Source organism: Hesperophylax consimilis, chromosome 4, assembly GCF_061612785.1.
Source record: "Hesperophylax consimilis isolate HC1 chromosome 4, BYU_Hcon_1.0, whole genome shotgun sequence".
Lineage (NCBI taxonomy): Eukaryota > Metazoa > Arthropoda > Insecta > Trichoptera > Limnephilidae > Hesperophylax > Hesperophylax consimilis.
The window spans coordinates 10,658,652-10,679,442 of NC_142839.1; the positions used below are offsets into that span (position 1 = coordinate 10,658,652).

The following is a 20,791-nucleotide window of genomic DNA, read 5'->3' on the forward strand; positions in this document are numbered from 1 at the left end:
AAAAAAAATAACGTCTAACAAACAACTTGTAGAAGGTTAAGATTAAGATTACAATATTAATATTTCAACGCGAGGAAAGTTTTATTATTATTTGAGAACTGTTGGAAAACAACAAATATTTGTGAACAGAAAACATGATATTTTCTGAATAACACTTTTTTATTTAGCTGTTTAAAAGATCAAGAACATGTATTACATGAACGTATTATCTAAAGATTCAGTTTCAAAATGCTGTTTTTTAATTTCCAATAGTAAATATATAAGCATTGTTCATTAACTAAGGTTGGTACTGGGGTAAGTAGTGGGGAGTTACTGGGTAGGCAAAAATCTCGAGTTCATCGACCTTTAATAGTTTTTCTTTTACTTCTATTCTTTGTATTCTGGAAACGAGTAGGTATATAATTAATAAGTCGATGCATAATAATTTAAGTTTATGAAGCTTCGAAATTTTCTTTGAATTCTTTAAACAAAATTAATGTTAATTTTGTAGAAGGACAATCACAATGTGGAATTATTTTCTTATAGCGCAGACCAGCGAAAAATCACGGGATATGAAAATATCCATTTTACAAAAGAAAATTAAAATATTTTTTATTCAAATATCATGTAATAGGTAGATTACCCACAGAAACGTTTGTCTGAATTATTCTTCACTTTTGAAATACAAAGCAAATTTGAGTTCATTGATCATGATTTTTTTATGCAGGAATAACGCACGTCAAAGACCACTTAGAATGTGTATTATTATAATATTTATAATTTTTGAAAGACAAACATGACCGGTTACATATTGTTATACACCGTTTTAGGACGGTTGATATATTAATCATTTTTAGAATGGTCACCGGTTAGCTCATCAAAATGACAATTTAAGACCCCTTTCAAAAGTGATATTAAGTTATGAAAAGTTATTAAATAAAAACTAGGTTAAATAAGTTACATAGGTCAGGTTTATAGGTAAGGTTTTTTCATCGCTTTTGATGACTTTATATAAAGCGTTTTAAAAGTGTGTTGATTTGGCCTTTGTGTTGAGTTATCATAGAACCTTTTAGAAATTTCTCTAAAATAAAGTGATTATGTACTCGTGTCTTCGAAAAAGTCACCTGGGAAAACTGTTGCCAACTCTTGAGGTAAAAAATACAGTTGTAGATTGTTGAGAGTAGAGAGTTGTTAGTAGAGAGACACGGCATACAGTTTAGTTCGTTTCACTCGCCACCGCGGTTTCACCTCCTTTGTCTCACAAGTGGCTTCTCAAATTACCCACCATTGTCTTCCTTCATGCAGAGTATCCTGGGACTATTGTGGGGACAGGACTGGTTTGGACTGAACCAGAAATCTCCAACATTTTATTTACTTCATCGAATACTTTTTAAATATTAAAATGAATAGCGCAAAAGAGTTCCAATTGCTCCCAACCGACTGGAGCCTAGATATGCCCGATGCTCCTGTCCCGGTTACTTTTGGAACCGGTTCCTTTTGGAATATTGTGATGTTTTTCATGAACCGGTTATATTTACTCAGAATTTTTTTTATTATTTTTTTTATTATTTAATAAATGTTTACATGTTACATTTTTAGACACTTTTTTAACTACCATACTAGGCGAATGCCCGTGTTGTGGTAGTTTTTAATTTATCTAGCAACCCCCCCCCCCCATCCAGGATACGAAACAGAGTAATTGTAAAGCTTAAATACCATTCAGTCGTGGTGAAAATTAGCTTAGATTTAACGATAGATTAGCTTTTGTTTGTGCAAACCTAAACTAACTTAACCTAACCCGACCTATGGACTGCATTAGACTAGAATTTGGTACAATAAAGCATCTCCCAATCTCATTAATAAATTTAGTCTGTGGCCTTATAATGTACAAGCTCTGTACATTTGCCTTTGCAAAACAAAAGCTACCGTCACCGTGACTGGAATAATTAATTGAAATCAGTAGTTGGAAAAATATTCCAGTAAAAGTTGGAAAACACTGGAGTAAAGAACGATGACACTCAGCCTGACAAGTAGCCGATCCGAATTGCCCAGTAGTTTAGAATCGGGGCATCGCGACGCCTCTGAGTTGTAAATGAACGGAAAATGTTCACAGATTTCGAGTGCCCGTGGTATGTGTTGGATAACTCGCATAAGGTTCTGCTGGGAGCGTGCCTCATAGTGTTTGGTGAGTAAAGGCAATAGTGTGGTGCCGTTCCATGACAAAAGCTCCCTTATTTCAAAAGGAAATAATAATATCATTTTAGGAAACTAAGTGATGCCGTCAAAAGGGCTAATCCTTTGATGGGATTGCTTGAATGAACTATTATTATGCTCAGTGCATTGTAATGATGTCGTGTGTACGAAGTTTTGAATGAAGTTTGTGCGTCATCTTTTTGCTCAATCCTTGAACGCTCCATATCATGGCATTTTCGCGAAAGTTTGTGTATGTTTATATCATTTTATATGCTTCCTCTTCCGTTACTTTTACGTTATATTTCTCGGGTAAGTCGGGATTTTTTTTCAGTGCAGAAATTATGGGACTAACTACCACAATATGTACTTCTCATTACCCACAATATTATTGGATTCTTAAGTGAACAGTTTTCATTAATCACTTATAAAATGTGAAATATTGTTGCTGGGACAATTAAATTATCAAAATAATAAATAAAAAAAAGTCTGTAAAATATTTACATAATTGTTTATAACTGTAAAAGCCCCTAAAAAGGCCGTTAAAATACATACAAATGGTCAAGGAATAGAACTCTCGGATTCTTTACTGGAAATGTTGAAGTGATTTTTTTTAATGTTGATTGATATTTACAAAAAAACTCTATGTTTTCTAAAAATATGATACTTATGTTATTTAAAAAAAAACTCATTTAATTTTACTCCCCAAATTAATTATGAAATTAGACTTTGTTCCATTGAATGTAGAAATAAGACATAGTAAAAACGAAAAACCTTTTGATTCTAAGTAATTAATTAATAATATATACTGTTTCGACAGTAATATTGACTCGTTAAATAAAATAAGTTAGTAAGTTTGCATATTAAAAATATATGATTTTCCAATATTCATAATACGTAACTAAGAACAAGCAAATCAAAATCGTGGGAAATTATAAAAACGCAAAGTACAAACTTTGGTGAAAATGCCCATTTACCCAAATTGATAATGTGTCGCTCTCTGTATCTCTACCTTCTGAGATGCTTTGTAGTATATACGAGTAGCTACCGACTCTTCTTCCATAAACTTTTCTCATAACAGTGCACCATCTGCCCAATGCACTTAGCTTTCCTTCGTATGGTGGTGTCCACGAATTACATAAATGATATAACCAAGATTATCTAAGTTTTTATTTTTTTTTCAGAATTCTTATACTGTATATCAAAACATATTAAGCGGTTTAATGAAAATATTTTACATTGGTAGCAAACTTGTCAAATAGAATTATCAAAGTACTTAGATATTTAAAGATTTAGCTAAAACTTTCAGATTATATCAAAGTTGTGGGAATATTCAGGAGATGATGATAAATATTCTCACTGGCAATTTAGGATTATGCTAGGATTTTATTTACAATGAATTAAAAATAAAATATTTGAATAATACGGGGTTTCTGAAAGAATTATACATTTTACTTATGTAGAGCTAATATTATGGTGAACCTAGTATCATTTAAAAAAAATCCAGGTGCAAAGAGATCACTCTTAAATCTCCATCTTCAATCCGTCCATTGGGGCCAACTTCGGTACCGGGTTGGAGTGCTTTGAGTTAAGATATGTGAATTTGGTTTTCACATCCCACCGGGAAAATATAAAATTTATCAAGGAGACTTCGCTTTATATCATATCATATCATTCTGCAACAGCACCATCAAATCACTCCTTCATCTAAATTCAGAAATTCCTTGTTTCGGTCCCTTACTTTTTGTACTGCAGGTGGCATCATCTTGAAGATTGCAGTGTTTGTTGTGGTATTTACTATTTAGACAGAGTACACCATGTCATCATGTGAATCTAAAGTACATCCAACGACAGTAGAATTTGGTAGCCACCTCCATCCGATACCTTGTGCGTCTGATTAAAAATCCGTCGTCAATATATTAAATATATTTTTTATTTTTTGGAATAATTTGGTGAGAAAAACCTCAAATTGTAATATTGAATTTTGAAGACAATATTAGCGATTCTCAAACGAAAATCTGAAACAGAAAAATCAGAAAAAGATACATTTAGTTCGTGTTGAATCTTGCGATCACACATACATAAAGATAGTTGCCAATAGAAAATGTGCGGTGAGATAAATGAAGACAATGTTGGTAGTTTTTATTTGAAGTATGATACAGTTAAATATGACCGAAAGAGCATTAGTCCCATTAGCTCAGTTGGTTGAGCGGTGCCCCGGAAAGGCAAGGGTCCCGGGTTCGAATGTGACCGTATCTTTTTCTGATTTTTCTGTTTCAGATTTTCGTTTGGGAATCGTTAATATTGTCTTCAATAATTAATTTTTTTTTTCTTTATTAGACAGTATTATTTACATTTAATGCAAGATTTCACAATGTACAATTTTGTGTAGGTATTATTATATTCTTTCCTAATCTAAGCTGCTGCTTGTGTTCTAATTACAAAAGTACATAAAAAACAATAATAAAGTGTGTTATTAACACTTTATGCGCGTGATATAAAATTTCTCAAAATACATCTTGCTTGCATAGTTATATTTCATCGGTGTATGATATATAATTAATCTCTGGTAGTCGTATATAAAATCAGCTAAAAATATATATCTCACATTTCAACAAAAAATTGTATTCATTTAAAAATGGGTGTATAAAATAGGGTGTTTCTATCGATTACCATGTCAACTGTGCAGACCTAATGTAGGTATTTTGAGTCTATTTAATAGCTATTCCAATGGAGGAATGCTTAGAGGACCTAGAAAAATTGATTTCCAAGTATTCACCAAAGATAAATTCTTCAGAAGAAAGCAGAACGGGTGTTGACAGTCATCTACGACGGTAGTAAATCACTAATAGGGAATGAGCTACTGCCGTCATTCATCTGTAATTTAATCCGGACCTCTTCATTAATAAATCCCTTCCGTACACGGAGAAAAATGAGTATGGTTGATTAATCGAAATCCATTGATTGATCCATTCAGAAAATATTGGAACACATGTTCATGCAGGTTGTGTTCTTTTCCTGGTAAATATAATGTCTTCATAACACATTCGCGTTTTACTGATACTTTGTTAGGAAATCCGTCAATTTGTTCGTTAAAGGCCTGCAGTTCCGTTTTTAATAGCAATACGAATAATTTGACTAGATTTTAAATAAATTACCAATATTTTATATGAGTAAGTTTTCTCCATGTACAGCTCTTTCCACGGCTCGTCTCACAACGTTACGTAATTGGGTAGCGATAAACATAATTACCCATGTTGTTAAGGGGTGTTTTCTGAACAGTTGAAAATCTACAGTCTTCCTTTACCTTTATCTGATGTTTAAATAAAATAATTTTGAATATGTTTGCTTGCTTTAGGTCTAAGTGGCGTTCTTCTAAATAGTTGGATGATCACCTCGTTCATTCAAAGCCATCTTCTATCATTTAAAAGTCACCTGTTAGTTCTAAACCTATGCACAGCGAGTCTGGCCAGAGGAATTCTTGGTGGATTTACTTTCGCAGGACCATCTGCTATAGTGGGAAGGTAAGATACTACTTACTAATTATTTCCAAATTTATTTGCTAAATATCGATCATATAATGATTACATAACAGGCTATTTTCATAGACATGGATACCGTTCAAATGTGTCGAAGATTTTTTAATTTTTTTATTCTAGAATTAACAATGTGTGGTTTTCATATTTTCATTCATAATTATTTATTTTAAAAACGATCTAAATCGCACATTCCTAAGCGGTATGATCTGGCTACAGTGTCATTATTATGTAGATAACGCTACTGGGTAGTAAGACAGTTTTCACCCACGTTGGTCAGTGTGATGTCATCAACGCAATATTCACGAACCAATATAAAACTTTTATTTTTTTTATAGAAAATTTATTTGCTAATTAAAATAAAATTTAAATTCCATCAATAATATAATTTTTTCTATTACTAAGAAAATACTTTGAAAATACACTATTAAGTCGGCTCTCCAAGGTACGTAGCAAATGTTTAGTTTTTACTTTTCCTGGAAATCGGTCACTTTTGAAGAGGACCTAGAAGTGATTATTCACTAATTGATCCGTCCTGACACTGCAAAGCGTGTGACACGTGATCTAGACGAGTGTGAGCAAATATCAAGGAATAGTTGAACATTAATGCAAAGGCCCGAAATTATATTGATTTCGTTTGCCCTTTTGACTGCCCGTAGGGCTCCCGAGCCTTTTTAGGATAATGATCGGAAGATGGTCTCCTTTGTAATAAATATCAATTTTTCGAACTTCAATTCAACTTTTACTGTCAAATAATTGTAAACAGTTTATTGTATTGTTAATTTTGTAGAATAAAAAAATATTTTATTTTAGGTGGTTGTTTGGTCCATCATGCTGTCAATTATTTGCCTTTATGCACCAACTTTTGGGAGTATTCCAAATGGCTGCCCTGACAGTTTTGTGCTTCGAGAGATTTTTCGTGGCCAAAAGAATGAAATTTGGTAAGTATGTGTGATTGCATAAAAAAAATATTTTTTTATAGTCAATGGGGCATTTTCACAAAGGAAAATTTTAAAATTATGTAGAATATATGAAGTTTACTTTTATGATTTTGATCGTAAAAAACCGATTTTAACTAACAATAATTTTAATTTAATTTAATTAATATTAAATTAAAAACGATCTTTAATCACAAATTGCAGTGTTCGAATTTGGCTATATGTTATGTATGTGCTAATGAGTGTTTTACGAGATATATTTTTCATGTCGTTCCCCATATAGAAATTTAGACTAGACCCATATAAAAATCTATACTTTATACCATCATTATTTTCATACTTACGATTTCATATGGACAGTACAATTAGAGTAGAAATAATATTGTAGGACGGTATTAAATCGGCAGAAATTGTTACACCTTGAATATAACCATTTATCATATGAAAGTATCTTCGTCGTTTACCTTTACCGTCAACAAATCAACGCACGAAATTCACAATACCGAATAGAAATACACGTTTCTAAACAATAAACACATTTTTTATTAATTTTAAATATATGACGAAATAAAAACACAGCGTTCCACATAATTAATGTATTTACATAAATCCTTAAGAGAATGACAGACGACAGATGACAAATAATGTCCGCCACCTTAAACGTAACGAAAATCGGCACCAAAATAGAATACGTCATTCTTTATCCCGGATCTATACGAAAATTTGTCCAATATAGAAACTATCGACGCGTATTTTCTTTTCAGTGATGGTGGCAAACGCGACATTTAAAAATAGATATAATAAAATAGTACTTTGTTTTTTAAAGATGATTAAAAACAGGATGAAAAAAGTGAACGCGGAGTAGGTTTATCAGTGGGTTGAATAAATACATAAATTATCCTCTAAGTTCTCAAGGAACGTCATATCACTTGTCGCTGAATTTGACGTGACGAAGGAAAATAAATTCGTTACGATGAAAAACAAATTATTGGGTAGCTATAAAACACTATGAAAATAAAGTTTGTATAATGCAATATTCTTCCGATTCATTAAACTCATGATACAAAAAACATATTATTAGAAAATCATCTTCATTCGATTTTGTACACTTAATAATAGTGTTGTTTTTCTCCAAAGTCTATTAATTTATTGAGGCCTTAAGAATACATTATAATAATTTTTGATAAGTGCAAAAGTGGAAAATTTATTCAAAATGTGTTGTTCTCTTTCCTTTGATAAAAAATGTATATTCTAGCTCACAAATAGTATGCGAAATTTAACAAGACAATTATTGAAGATTTAATCGTTTTCCTAATTTATTTGATCAAATGCCATAGGTATATTAGTAGACCATCATTCAGAATCGAAACGGTGCTTGATATGGCTTTAGCTGTGTATGGTGACCAGATCTGAATAGCCAGGTACTTCATTACCTTCCTCTTCCCATCGCCTTCTATTCACTACGATCTTAAGCCTCACAACATACCCAAATTAAGGATGCCATCACAGTTTTACTGGTTCTATACAGTTGAGCAGTGGCAGCTCGTGACCTTTCAGTGTCATTGAGTGCTAATATTACAAAAAATGCATTTTTGATGTTGTTGTAGATGAAAACGTTTTTTAATATTTTTTTTCGAAATTTTTTTTTTGTATGAAAATTTTGAATTCAGGAAACCAAACAATTAGCACAACAATTAGTACACACAAAAGTCACGAGCCGCCACTGCAGTTGGGGGCAGTTGTATGGTATTCATAAAAAGGGTGTCTGAGCAAACTGAGATCCGAACAATTAATATCTTAAGCCTTATATAATATTTTTTAAAACCAAGTATAAACTTAACTTATAATTTGATCTTTGATCTTAAAGACACCGAGGCCGTACTGAAGCATCCTTGGATGTAGAAAACTAGACACTTCATTAACGGAGATTCTAAATAAAAATCTGATTTATAGAAAAAAGAAGGCAATAGAGGGCTTTTTGATTTTTTATCCTACTAAAAATTGGCTTTACTGGCAAATTGGATTTAAATGTATATTATGCAATGACAAAAATTGGCATTACTGGCAAATTGGATTTAAATGTATATTATGCAATGACAAAAATTGGCTTCATTGGCAAATTGGATTTTAATGGATACTATGCAATGACAAAAAAATTGAATTCATTGGCAAATTGGAATTAAATTGATACAATGCAATTAAAAAAAATCTTTGGTGAAATATTTGACCGATTTGCTTGCACTTATTTAATTTGAAATTAGTAAAAATTAATATTGCTTATCATGATTAATTTTTGAGTTTTTATGCCGTGTTGAATTTCTTCCTAATTTTGCCAACGTTTTGGACAACATTACAGTGTCAAGTTTGAAGTGTGTATTTAAATATGTAGAATCGTGCAGTACAATAATTACTTTAATTATTGTGGTTTTGGTTTAGGCATTAAGTACCAGATATCAAGTACTATTAAGCTTAGCACCGTCGCGTTGTCTTTATTAAAATAAATGGGGTTTTTGTGGGTTTCAATTCCCCACCCGTAATTAAGCGTGCTTGATGCGCTTTGGGTCTTATGATGACTTAATAATATTGTAATTTTTAAAACACAAAAGTTAGTGGATATATTTAGGCAGTATAGAATACATTACAATACGAAAAAAAGCTATGCATATGTAATTACCATACTAACTATTAAAATTAAAGTATGGTAAAGTAAGTTTATGATATTTTTGAGTTAACAGCATCTTGAATAATCTGTGGGAAGGATGATTGCTAATAACTCAATGTAAAATATGGAATATTACGGTACCTATTGTTGAAGAGACATGAGGGAAGTTAGCTAATTTAGTTAGCTTTGTAACTAATTATATCTTTCAAACATGAGAGATCAAAGATTCGTAGTAATTAAATTTATTATCTAGTCAAATAAGTACCTCTTCATGCTTTGAAATAGGGGTCTCCAATCTACGGCCTGCGGGCTAACTAACGAACACCACCAATCCGACCCGCCATAGTTTATTTTTGATTACATTGTAAAATTTACAATGTAATTTAAACCTACAAAATAATAATCAGATGTTTATATTTAACGACCAACAATATATAATAACTGACATGCATGATGAAATTAAACATTTTAACTGTGATTAATGATCTGCGATTTATTCTAAAAACTCACAATAAGTGAAATACGAGTACATAGATAATTCACATAATGAAAATAATAAGTAAGTAATAAGTGAAAATTATCAGCAGAGACTTCAAATGCTCATCATTTAAGTTGGATCTATGAATGTCTATAGGTAGATGCGAGTTTAAAAATCCGGTAGATTGGTTACAAAAATCAGTATGTCGTCGAGATACTTGCTTCAAAACCTTAAAACATATTCAAGTGCCTTACTAGGTACTTTGGAATTAAAAAAATAAATTACAACAGGCTGACGTGTACCTCACGTTGCTCGACTTTTCTCTACTTTTCATAAACATAACATGCATGTATTACATAAATAAACCTTCCGGGAAAAAATGTCTAAATGATAGTGAAAACCTTATCAAAATCCGTAGCGTAGTTTAGAAAAACTAAGCGCACAAACATACGCGGATAGCAACTTTATTTTAGTAAAATAGAGAAGAGATAAATATTTGTATTTTAATCAATATCGTGTATCTACGTGCTCTTCCATTGTTACTACAGGGTTTTCCAATAAGAGATGTTATTTTGATATAAGTAATCGTAAAAGATCAATGGTTTCGTTGCTTGTGTGGCACGTAGCGCCGTTTTGTTAAAATTAAACGTTGTCCAGATCAATACCATCCAATTTCAGCCATAAAAAATCATTAATCATCTCTCGATAGCGCAATCCATTCACCGTAACTGTTGCTCCAGCCTCATTTTCGAAAAAGTAAGGTCCAATGACTCCGCCGGACCATAAACCGCACCAAAAAGTCACAAGTTCAGAATAGAGAGGTTTTTCAACAAGAATTCTTGGGTTTTTCTAGCCTCAGATGCGACAATTTTGGTTGTTGACGAAGCCACCGAGGTGGAAATGGGCCTCATCACTCAAGATGATTTGCATTTGATTCACTCAAGTGAATTTTAATAATTTCAATGCGTTGTTTAAGCGTGTATCGTTCCATTTTTATTAATGGCGTAGTTTCTAATTGTCAAATGTCAAAAAATGACAGCCTCAAAAGTAACATCTACCGAAATAGCGGGCTATTCAAAATAACAACTCTTATTGGAAAACGCTGTACAACAAAAAGTTAACACAGCTCTAATATATTTATTTTACGTAAAAACCCACTAGGGCGTAAATAAATAAATAAATAATCTCGAAATGTTGAACGGTAATTGCCTAAGATACATGTAAATCTGAAATTTCTAATGGATGCATCTAGGATTTCTAATAACAAAATAATATGTGTTTTTGGGGTTTTTCGTAGACAAATAAAAGGCTAAATTAAATTAAATTAGATACAAAAGACCCATATAAATATTTTAAAGGCAATAGGGGCAAGGAAAATATAGACACTATAAGCATAGCTATTATAGGCTATCCTAGATTTCGGTGAAACATACTTACTTATAAATTTACTTAGCGTTCTGTCAACCCATAATTCCTTATGGTATTATATGATGGGGTGGCGCTTATAAAACCCACACACATTCTCTTTACATTAACTGACTAAAAACTAAAATAATTTGAAAGAAATCAGTTTTATAACCTTCAGAACTCGTCAGGAAATTAAATACTCCGTTTCTGTGCCACTCAAATTTACAAGTGCTTAAAGAAAATATTTTAAATAAAGCCGTACCAGTAAGAAATACAAACTAACCTCAGACCAAAATACATACAATGTTACGGAATTCGATATGTAAAATAAACTTTGGGTCAACGGAACTAAAAATAACTGGTAATTAATTATCAGAAAATATATACAATTCAAAATACAACTAAAAAAAAACCCAAAAATTTACCGAAAACATAAACTAAAAAAAAATTGAAAAATATAAAATTACAACTTTTATATCTAAAAAAGAAACTGCAGTAAAAATTTCTTAGTAAATAAAAAAATTACACCCTTCTTCGATACACACAACCATAGTTTTTATTGGGTGTACACCTCTAAATAAAAGTATAGATACAAAATTAATTATCACTATATATTATACATATGAGTTAATACTACATAATTCATTGTCTTTATATTTTGAATAAATCAATTCCAAAAAATAAAATAATAATTAATAAGTTATATATATGTAGAAATATACGTACTTAAGAAATCAATTCATGTTAAACCAGCTACCTACCTCCTTATTATTAATTACATTGTCCTTTTGGTATGTTTTTCATTACAGGCAAAGAAATAAGCATTAAATTCTACGTATTCTGTATCGGTTTATGTTGGGTATTATCTGTTGGATTCTCCGTCCCACCATTACTCAAGTATGGCTCCTTCGGCTGTGACGTCAGCGGTACCACGTGCTCACTGGATTGGAGGTTTACCAACAAGAGACAAGCAGCCTTCAACATCCCTTTGGTTATCTTCGCCGGAATTCTACCTGTCATTGTTATGTGAGTTATTTTTGCCAATTACATCACACATACCTATCTCAACTGAAGATACCAATTTTAACGTTCATGGTGCACTCCTGACTTTCACAACATAATTTATTTATTTATTAGTTTCTCTGTTTTCAGTCTAACTATGATTATTTTAAATTTTATCACTAAAAGGTCGTCGTCTGGCTAAACAATTCTCTCTATAACCTATACCTACCAACTAGAACTACTGTATGAAAAAATATATTTAATTGCAACAGTATTATCAGAACTGAGTAATTTAGATACTCGTTTGTACCTAAATTGCATTCAGATGGCAACACTTTCGCAGAAATTGTAGATGTGTTCAACTGCACAGAATATAGTTACAAGAAGGCTATAATAACATATCTCAGTAATGATTACAATTAAGGTTAGCATAATACTTTTATTCTGCATGAGTTCTATATAATTTCAAAAACATGTTCTTTTTAATTCTGTTCCACTGAATTATTATTATATTAGTCCAAATATGGGAGTAAAATATACATAAATAAATAAATTATACAATATGAAGAACAGCGAATATGGCAGCACTATTATTTCTCTATTTGTGCAGATAGAGAAATAATAACGCGTGTTGCTTTTACGATCAATAGATGGCGATGTTTAAAAAAAACATATTTGTCTAACAGATGGAGCTATTTAAAAAAACATGTATTTACCTGTCGTAGCTAGCAAAAATGCATGTTTTTACATTTCACAGGTGACATCTATATAATATAGGTATATAAAAAAGCACACGTATTAGAAAGTCAAAGTTAAAAGCAATCGTTGAAGAACTTTCGGAGATTTAAGATGTTGAATAAACGAACATTTTTTATGCATTACACAAGGGATAACAAATTATCATAAACAAGAATTACTCCCCGAAATATCCATACAAATTGAAAATATCTCCCGAGTAAAAATAAATGCCGCCGACGGGAATTTAACCCGCACCTTCTCATGTCCGGTCAGGTGCTCTGGAACCATTAAGCTACGCCGGCTTATTCGGAACCCAAATAATTCAATGTGTTCTAGTATTTCAATAAAAAATTATTGCTTTTTATATTTTTTCACCTGTAAACAACCAACTTTATTTATGTAGGAAAGGCTTTGTTAGTGCTGAATTTCCCACTAGATGGCGTCGATACATATTACAACTACATTTGTTGGTGAAATATTTTGACTTGTCAAATATTATTATTTATTGATGATAAACTAATATTGATAAGACAAGGTTTTTTATGTAACATCCATACAAATTGAAAATATCTCCCGAGTAAAAATAAATGCCGCCGACGCACGCGAGGTGTTATAATTATCGCGTAAAATAATTAAATATTTTTATTTATATACATATAGATAGATTACAGTTTTATTCCAAGATTGATATAATTTTACATACTTGACCTTCAAAACAGGACAATGGTTACAACCCCCTTTTTCCACCACTTACAGCAGAATTTTGATTAAATTTTACAGACTGGATGTTCAAAACAAGAGGAAAATTACTTTCTACATCTGATTTCTAAAAACTCTGTGTAACGCCCGTTGACGGGTCTTCAGCTAGTCGTAGCAATAATAATAATAACAACTCTCCTCCACTATAAGATGAAGATTGTAAAATGGATTGATTAAGGATTGTTACAAATAAAATAAATTACGTGTTATGTATGTTGATAAAACAATTTCTGCTTAAAGAACTTATGGGAAAGAAACCAAATCTCCTTTTCGTGCTTTTCTTTTCGCTAATTTTACAAATAAAATGTTTTGTTCCTAGTAATACGAAACCAACACAACATTCCAGTTTAGTTTTATAACGGTATGGTGATTTACCAACAATATAATGTTAGTACGTTGCTCATTGTTGAAGGTAATAAGAGAACTGTGTAAATACTATTTTATATAAAGACAAAAATCCTACTTAAATAAATCACACTACCAAAAAAATTAAGCAAATACTTTTCTACCATTTTCATACAAATATGGTAATTCTTAAGCCACTTCAGATTACTAATAATTAACCAAAAACTTTTTTACCATTATCATACAGTTATGGTAATTCTTAAGCCGCTTCAGATTATTAATAATTAAGCAAATACTTTTCTACCATTTTCATACAATTATGGTAATTCTTAAGCCGCTATTTTTTATACATATATTAGAATTGCAACAATGTGAGTTAAAAAAAAGTTTTTTTTATTTTCCGAAACCAAAATAATAATAAAAAAATTATGAAAGTTTACTTTTACAAAAAGCGATTCTACAAATTCCGCCCTATTAAATACATCTATGTGAATTTCACTTTTGTTTTTCGATAATTAATGAATGCAAATCTTGGAAGCGGAAATCAACCTACTTCCTGACATCCGATCAAGCTGAAACTCGACAGATGGACTTGACATATCGATGACAATGCATTTTATAAACTTTTGGTGTCAATTAAGTACACGCAGACGGACATTATATGAATTTCTCTGAATTCGGAAGACATTACAGCAGTTAATTTACGAAATAAATGTCGTTCCAATAGGTTAATTTATAGGTTAAATAAATAGATTCAATCTTCAACCAAAAAAAACTGTTAAAAATAGATGCTTTATAGTAAAACTAAACTAAACTAAACTAAAAACTTACCTTTTTAAGCTGTCGTATCCTTAAATTAAATATACCATTCCTGAGAGAAAGTCCAGTATTATTCAATTTTTCAATTGAGTCCTAAATCCTGTATCTAAATTTCGCCAATAAACAATTAGATAATGTTAATTAAGTGTTAATCTCAAGTGACCTACCAGGTAAGTATTGTACTGTGTATTTTCTCCATAAATAGTTAAGTAATAACATAGATCACTGTAGAAATGTATTATAAGTTTGTACAGCGCCCTTGAGGTGTTTTTGCACAAAAACGGCGCTATACAAGTCATCCAAGTATTATTATTATTATTATTATAAAAAAAAGTTTTTATAATCACAAATTTAAAAAAAATCAGTTTACAAAAACATAATAGGTCATGTGCAGCCTGTAACCGCATTTAATTTTTTTATGTGAATACCGCACAACAGTCCTAACTGAGACCATGGAATCCCTATAGTATGTTGTGATGCTGAAGGTAGTGGGGAAGGGAAGAAGTGAAAGAGAAAGGTCGGGAAGTACCTGGCTATTCAGAATTGGTCGCCGAATACGGATATAGCTATTCAAGCAACGTTTCAATTTTGAATGTTGGTCTTCCACTATGGCGTTCCCCAAAGTATCTTCAACTCTGGAACGTTTCGCAAATATAATATTAATAATTATAAATGATTAAATTGTGAAATAACACAAATTTATCAAATAAAATTTACTGGCGAACGCCGGAATTTAAACCTGTGACCTCCAGATTGCTAGTCGAGAGCCTTGACTACGGAGGCCGACGAACTAACAACTGTAAACAATATTCAATACTAAAAAAAAAGTGGTGGAAAAATCATCACCCCGTGGGAAGATGCTCTCATTTTTGCATATTATATCATTTCATAATAATTTTGACATTTTTGAAGTAAACAAAATCAAAATATGTGTCAAACAATGGAACGCTATAATACTCCTCAATAACTTGGAATAATTGTGTCAAAATAATAATTTTATTTTCAAACCAAGTTATGAAATGGAGTGACGACTTATGCGCCAACCTGTATAAACAAAACTGGACTGATTTAATTATGTTCAATGACAACACTGTCTTATTTAAATACTTGTAGAATACTTACTGATATGAAATACTGTTAATTTATTAGAAATCTGGTAAACTTATTTGTTTTTCTGTTTGACTGCGGATAACGAATGAATTGAAAGAGTATCAGTCAAAAGTGAATGTTTAATGCGGTCGGCGGAACACGTGTTCATACAATTACTGTTATTAATACTGACATACTTATATTGTAGCATGCCGTCATGATATCTATTCGTAAAAGTTCACATGTTATTTATAATATATATTCTGAATGACTAATATTAGTGTATGAATACTGCCATTTTGATTAAATTCGGCTAATTTCCCTGCCTTCTGATCTTTTCCAACTTCTAAAATGATAACTGTTGAATAGTTGGACAATAGTTACGACGATAAGGATCATTTCTTTTTAGTGCCTAAAAGTTTTATTGTTCTTGGTATTTTCGAAATACTTTCAGAAAATGTACGAAAATTTATGCAACAGCAATTTTCAAAGCTGATTTCAAAGGAATATAATAAAGTCTTATGAATATTGATAAATATACCGTCTACTGAATTTTCCTGTGAAAATTGTCTATGATGATGCTTTGGTTCAGTAAAAATCTATGTAAAATATTTTGAATATCGAACTCTCTTCAATTTCTATGTAATAATCAATCGTGATTGGTTTATTTATGAATCAATCTAATAGAAATTTATCATCAATCAAGAAACAAAAAAAAGATTTGGCATGAAAAGATTTATCAGACGCTATACTCGTATATATTTTTTGGAGTGAAAGGTGTTGGCTCACTCAATAATTTTCAGGAGGAACTAACATAATTATCATTTTTTTCTTGTAGAATAGTTTCCTTATGGAAGGCGATCAATCTTAGTCGAAGAATTCTCAACTCGGACATGGAATGTGAGCAATGGTCCTTAACTAAAGTAAGTATTATTTGCATTTTCCCTGAATTCTTTCCTACCAATTATACGGGAAGTAGGATTGAAAATAAGACGACCTTTAAATACAGAGAAAATAGTATAAAATAACTCTAGGGAGGTGAATAAAAAAATACATATTTACAAACTAGGTCGAGTGAGGTATTGTTTACTGTGTTTTCAAATCAAATAAGACCAGTCACAAGCCGATTGAATCAATATTTTTTTTAGATAAGAAGGTTTTTAGTAAAAAAACACGAAAATACAAATGTTAACCTCCTATGGGATGTTCTTCACTTTATTTTTGTGCGAACTATGCAGATCTTAATTTATATTGCCAATGTGAATGAACGACCAAAGTTTCATTTTACTACTTATTAGTTATGAGGAGAAGTTATAATTTTTCGAAGAAAACTTCTTCTAACTGCTTTTCACTTTGTGATGGCATTATTTATTTTTTATTAAAACACAAATAACTTAGTTAAGTTAGTTAGTTAGTTAGTTAGAAGTTATAAGGCTGATTAAGGATGATACTATTGTAACGGGCTTTGTTAATACGGGTTTGAATAGGTCGACATTAAACTAGAGTATGAAAAAATGGCAAAAAATTTCAGAATTTGGCTTACTATAATGTTCATTACATTGTAGAGTTGTGATCTAGATAAATATAAAAAAAAATCACATATTGGATATACGATAAACGAGTAAAACGAGGTGAAAAGATGCAGATTCTTCGAATGCTATTGTTTTTAAAATTCAGCGTCAGTGATACTATTAGATTTATATTCTATTATCTTTGGTTAGATGTTTTTGTCGCTAAACTGGATTCTTCACGATATTTGTTTGTTTATATTTGTAATACAGCAGCTGATATGGTTACTAATATCTTTCTTGTAGAGCACGGTGGGTTTGGCATCCGTAATGCTACTCCTTTGGACTCCGCAGGCTCTCCTTACCGGCTGGGTGGCGATGGGCGGCTGCTGCCCTTGGGTGAGCTGGCTGCCGCGCCCACCTCCTCCCGCCCTGGTCCTACTGGCACCCTTGGGGGCGGAGGTAACTAACTCAATAGTTATCTAAGGTAGCTGTCTGTGAATGCTTAATAATAACTCAACGCCATGCCAAGTTGATAAGGGATATGAATATATTTGAAACTATGTGCTTATCTGAGATAATTTGGATATTGTACGTGTGGTGTGTTTTGTACAAAAGAAAATTTCAAATTAACAAACAGTAATCAAACCGAGTAACATCATATAATCTCTACTGCCACGTTTTCGGCTGGTATTATATTATTGATTTATATTATGACAATATTTTGTACTGTCGAAATATCTGTGTTAAAATCGTAGTATTAATCGGTAACCGGACAAATAAAAACAGTAACAAATCAGAACACTTTTTAAAAGTTATATGAAGCCGTGAAAAAAAGTAAGATCAGTTAGTATCACTTTTAACGACTTCATATAACTCTTCAAAAGGTTTCTGTTTTGTCGTGGAACCTAAACATCATATTGACAATGACAATTAATGTGGAGTAATTATCATTATTCAGGAGTTGGAATACCACACAACTCTGTTTTGGCACATTTCTTACTTCGTCCATTTTCATAAAAATTATATTACTTCAGCTCTAATCAACTACCTAGTAGATATTTATTGCTATTTATGTCTAGAATGTTCAAGACTTTTACATCCCATTTTAAAATATAACACAGTTTTAGTAATTAAATGTGAGGCTTACTCTTTTTATATTATATATTTAACTATTTTTTTATTTTATAAATATTGAAAAATTACAATTTTGGTGACTTTCTCATCTACCATACATACTAGGCTCATGCTCGTATTATGGTAGTCGTACATGATTTATATAAAAGATAAGAATAAATAAATGATAAAGTTAAAAAAAATTTTTAAACAGTGTTAGGAACTCATGTATTCTTTAAAGAATTTAAAATCTTTTTATTCTTAAAGTTTTGAATTATTTTTGTTCTTTATTATTTTATAATTTTTTAAGGCGATGCCATACGTAGTAATGCAAAATCATGTGTTTTTGGTTTGAAAATTTGGTCGCCTAGAAATGTATCAGATGCTAAATACTGCGAGTAGAATACATCTTGGCCTTTGAAATAATCGAGTATTTTTTAGATCTTTAAGTCTTTTTATAAGCCCAGAAAAAAAGAATGTATATGGCCTATGAAAACTACTTTAAAGTTCATAATCTTCTACTTACGAACCCATTTTCGGTTATAATTTTATTGTATAATGTGGAAAATGAAGTTATTTATAAAATGATAGAAAAAAAAAATATTTATGCCTGAACATCCACAAAATAAAATAAAATAAAAATAACTTTTTGGCCATGTTTTTTTCAAGCATAAATCAAACAGGCGGGTGGTGTTAAGCGGGAATTTAAACCTTATCGCCATCTACGTAAGGGTTGTTATTGATAGCGGCTTCATTTAAAATATTACACGACGTAGTGAATCGCCTTAATATATTTATGTGTTTATTTTTTTTCTATTCGATCATATTCGATGAACCTTCAATACGATTCCGTAGTCTATAGTTATTTTAGCGCAACGTCGTTTGTACACGGTTGACATTTGTTGAAATCGGGTCGCTTCTACGATTGTGTTCAACAGCTAAGCTTTGGAATGATTTGCCGGTTTCTGTGTTTCCCCTTCCTTACAACAAGGGTATCTTCAAGACGCTTCTCTAAACTCAATCCTTCGTTTCCTCCACAAGTTCCACATCGTTTTCTGGCACAAGTTACCATAGAATTTTTTTTGTCTGCTTGTGATGTATATTTATATTTTGAAGGCTTCTACCATGGTGTCCTTCTTGTGCTACCTGGCCAGCGATCCTCGCATCAGGACTTCTCTGCTGGGCCGCTGCAAGAAGGACTACGGCATCATCAAGGGCGGCAGGAGGTCCAATGGCTTCCGTCTGATCTCTGAATAAAACCTTCGCCCTTAACCCCAACACCTTCAGAAGGTTAAACGAAGTGAACAACCAATCTTTTTTCAGTGATAACATATAACAGCGGCAAAACAGAACATTAAAGAAAAAAAGAACAAACAAATAAACAACAAACCTAACATCAGTTTCATCACTGTTCCGTTTTATTTAGTTGCCCTCTTTTATTTCACAAGTACGTGCAACTGACTTAAATCATATCTAATAAAATATTAAGAACTTGATACGTCTCAAATCAAAATAATAAGTATTATGTTTTGTCTGTAAACTTCTTAGATATTATTTTTGTTAAATAATTGTTTATAATTTTTTTTGTGAATTACATATCTACGATACAACACCACATAAAACAGAATGCTGTATTCTTTGAAATACCTATTTAATAACTTGATATTATATTTTCAATTTATATATTATGGTATGGTTCTGATCGTCACGGTTATGTATTGAATAAAATTCTTATTATCTAAGTCGCATTTATTACTTAACAATTTGTAGTATCTTTCATTAGCCATTTCTAAATAAACTCTTTTTAAATACAAACATTTTTTAATTTGGAAAGAATTTAACGATTTTTTTAAACTAAATATTTTGAAATTGCATTACTTGAAACGTTGCGTTAAATATTATATTGTATACTTTTAATTAACCACCTACTGAATAAGATTATGTCATATTATAGTGTAAACATTCCTTAGACGCCATAAACTTTAATTGCTAAAACCTTTAACACCAAAGTGTAGAGCAACTCTATCGAATAGCCTATACATTGAACACATTCTGTGACAATCTGATACCCTAGTACAAAGTTACATTGTGTTCAGTTTATCCTTCTCTCATTGACACATAACACATGTTTTCGCAAAACATTTACCAACGTTTAGTGTGCAATAAAACCATAAGTAGATGAAGAGTTATTGTGTCGTATATCACCATAAACAGTGTATCACCAT

The 20,791-nt window shown here is 31.3% G+C and overlaps 1 protein-coding gene across 1 annotated transcript; it reads left to right on the forward strand.

Moving 5' to 3' along the window:
- The first annotated feature begins 2,082 nt into the window (after positions 1 to 2,082).
- LOC149424178 (visual pigment-like receptor peropsin) lies at positions 2,083 to 20,062 on the forward strand. The gene is made up of 7 exons (XM_089631045.1): positions 2,083 to 2,164; positions 5,528 to 5,693; positions 6,519 to 6,646; positions 12,000 to 12,216; positions 16,781 to 16,865; positions 17,757 to 17,912; positions 19,683 to 20,062. Exons 1-7 carry the CDS (start codon positions 2,083 to 2,085, stop codon positions 19,821 to 19,823), a joined length of 975 nt encoding a protein of 324 aa, XP_089487171.1. The 3' UTR covers positions 19,824 to 20,062.
- The last annotated feature ends 729 nt before the right edge of the window (positions 20,063 to 20,791 follow it).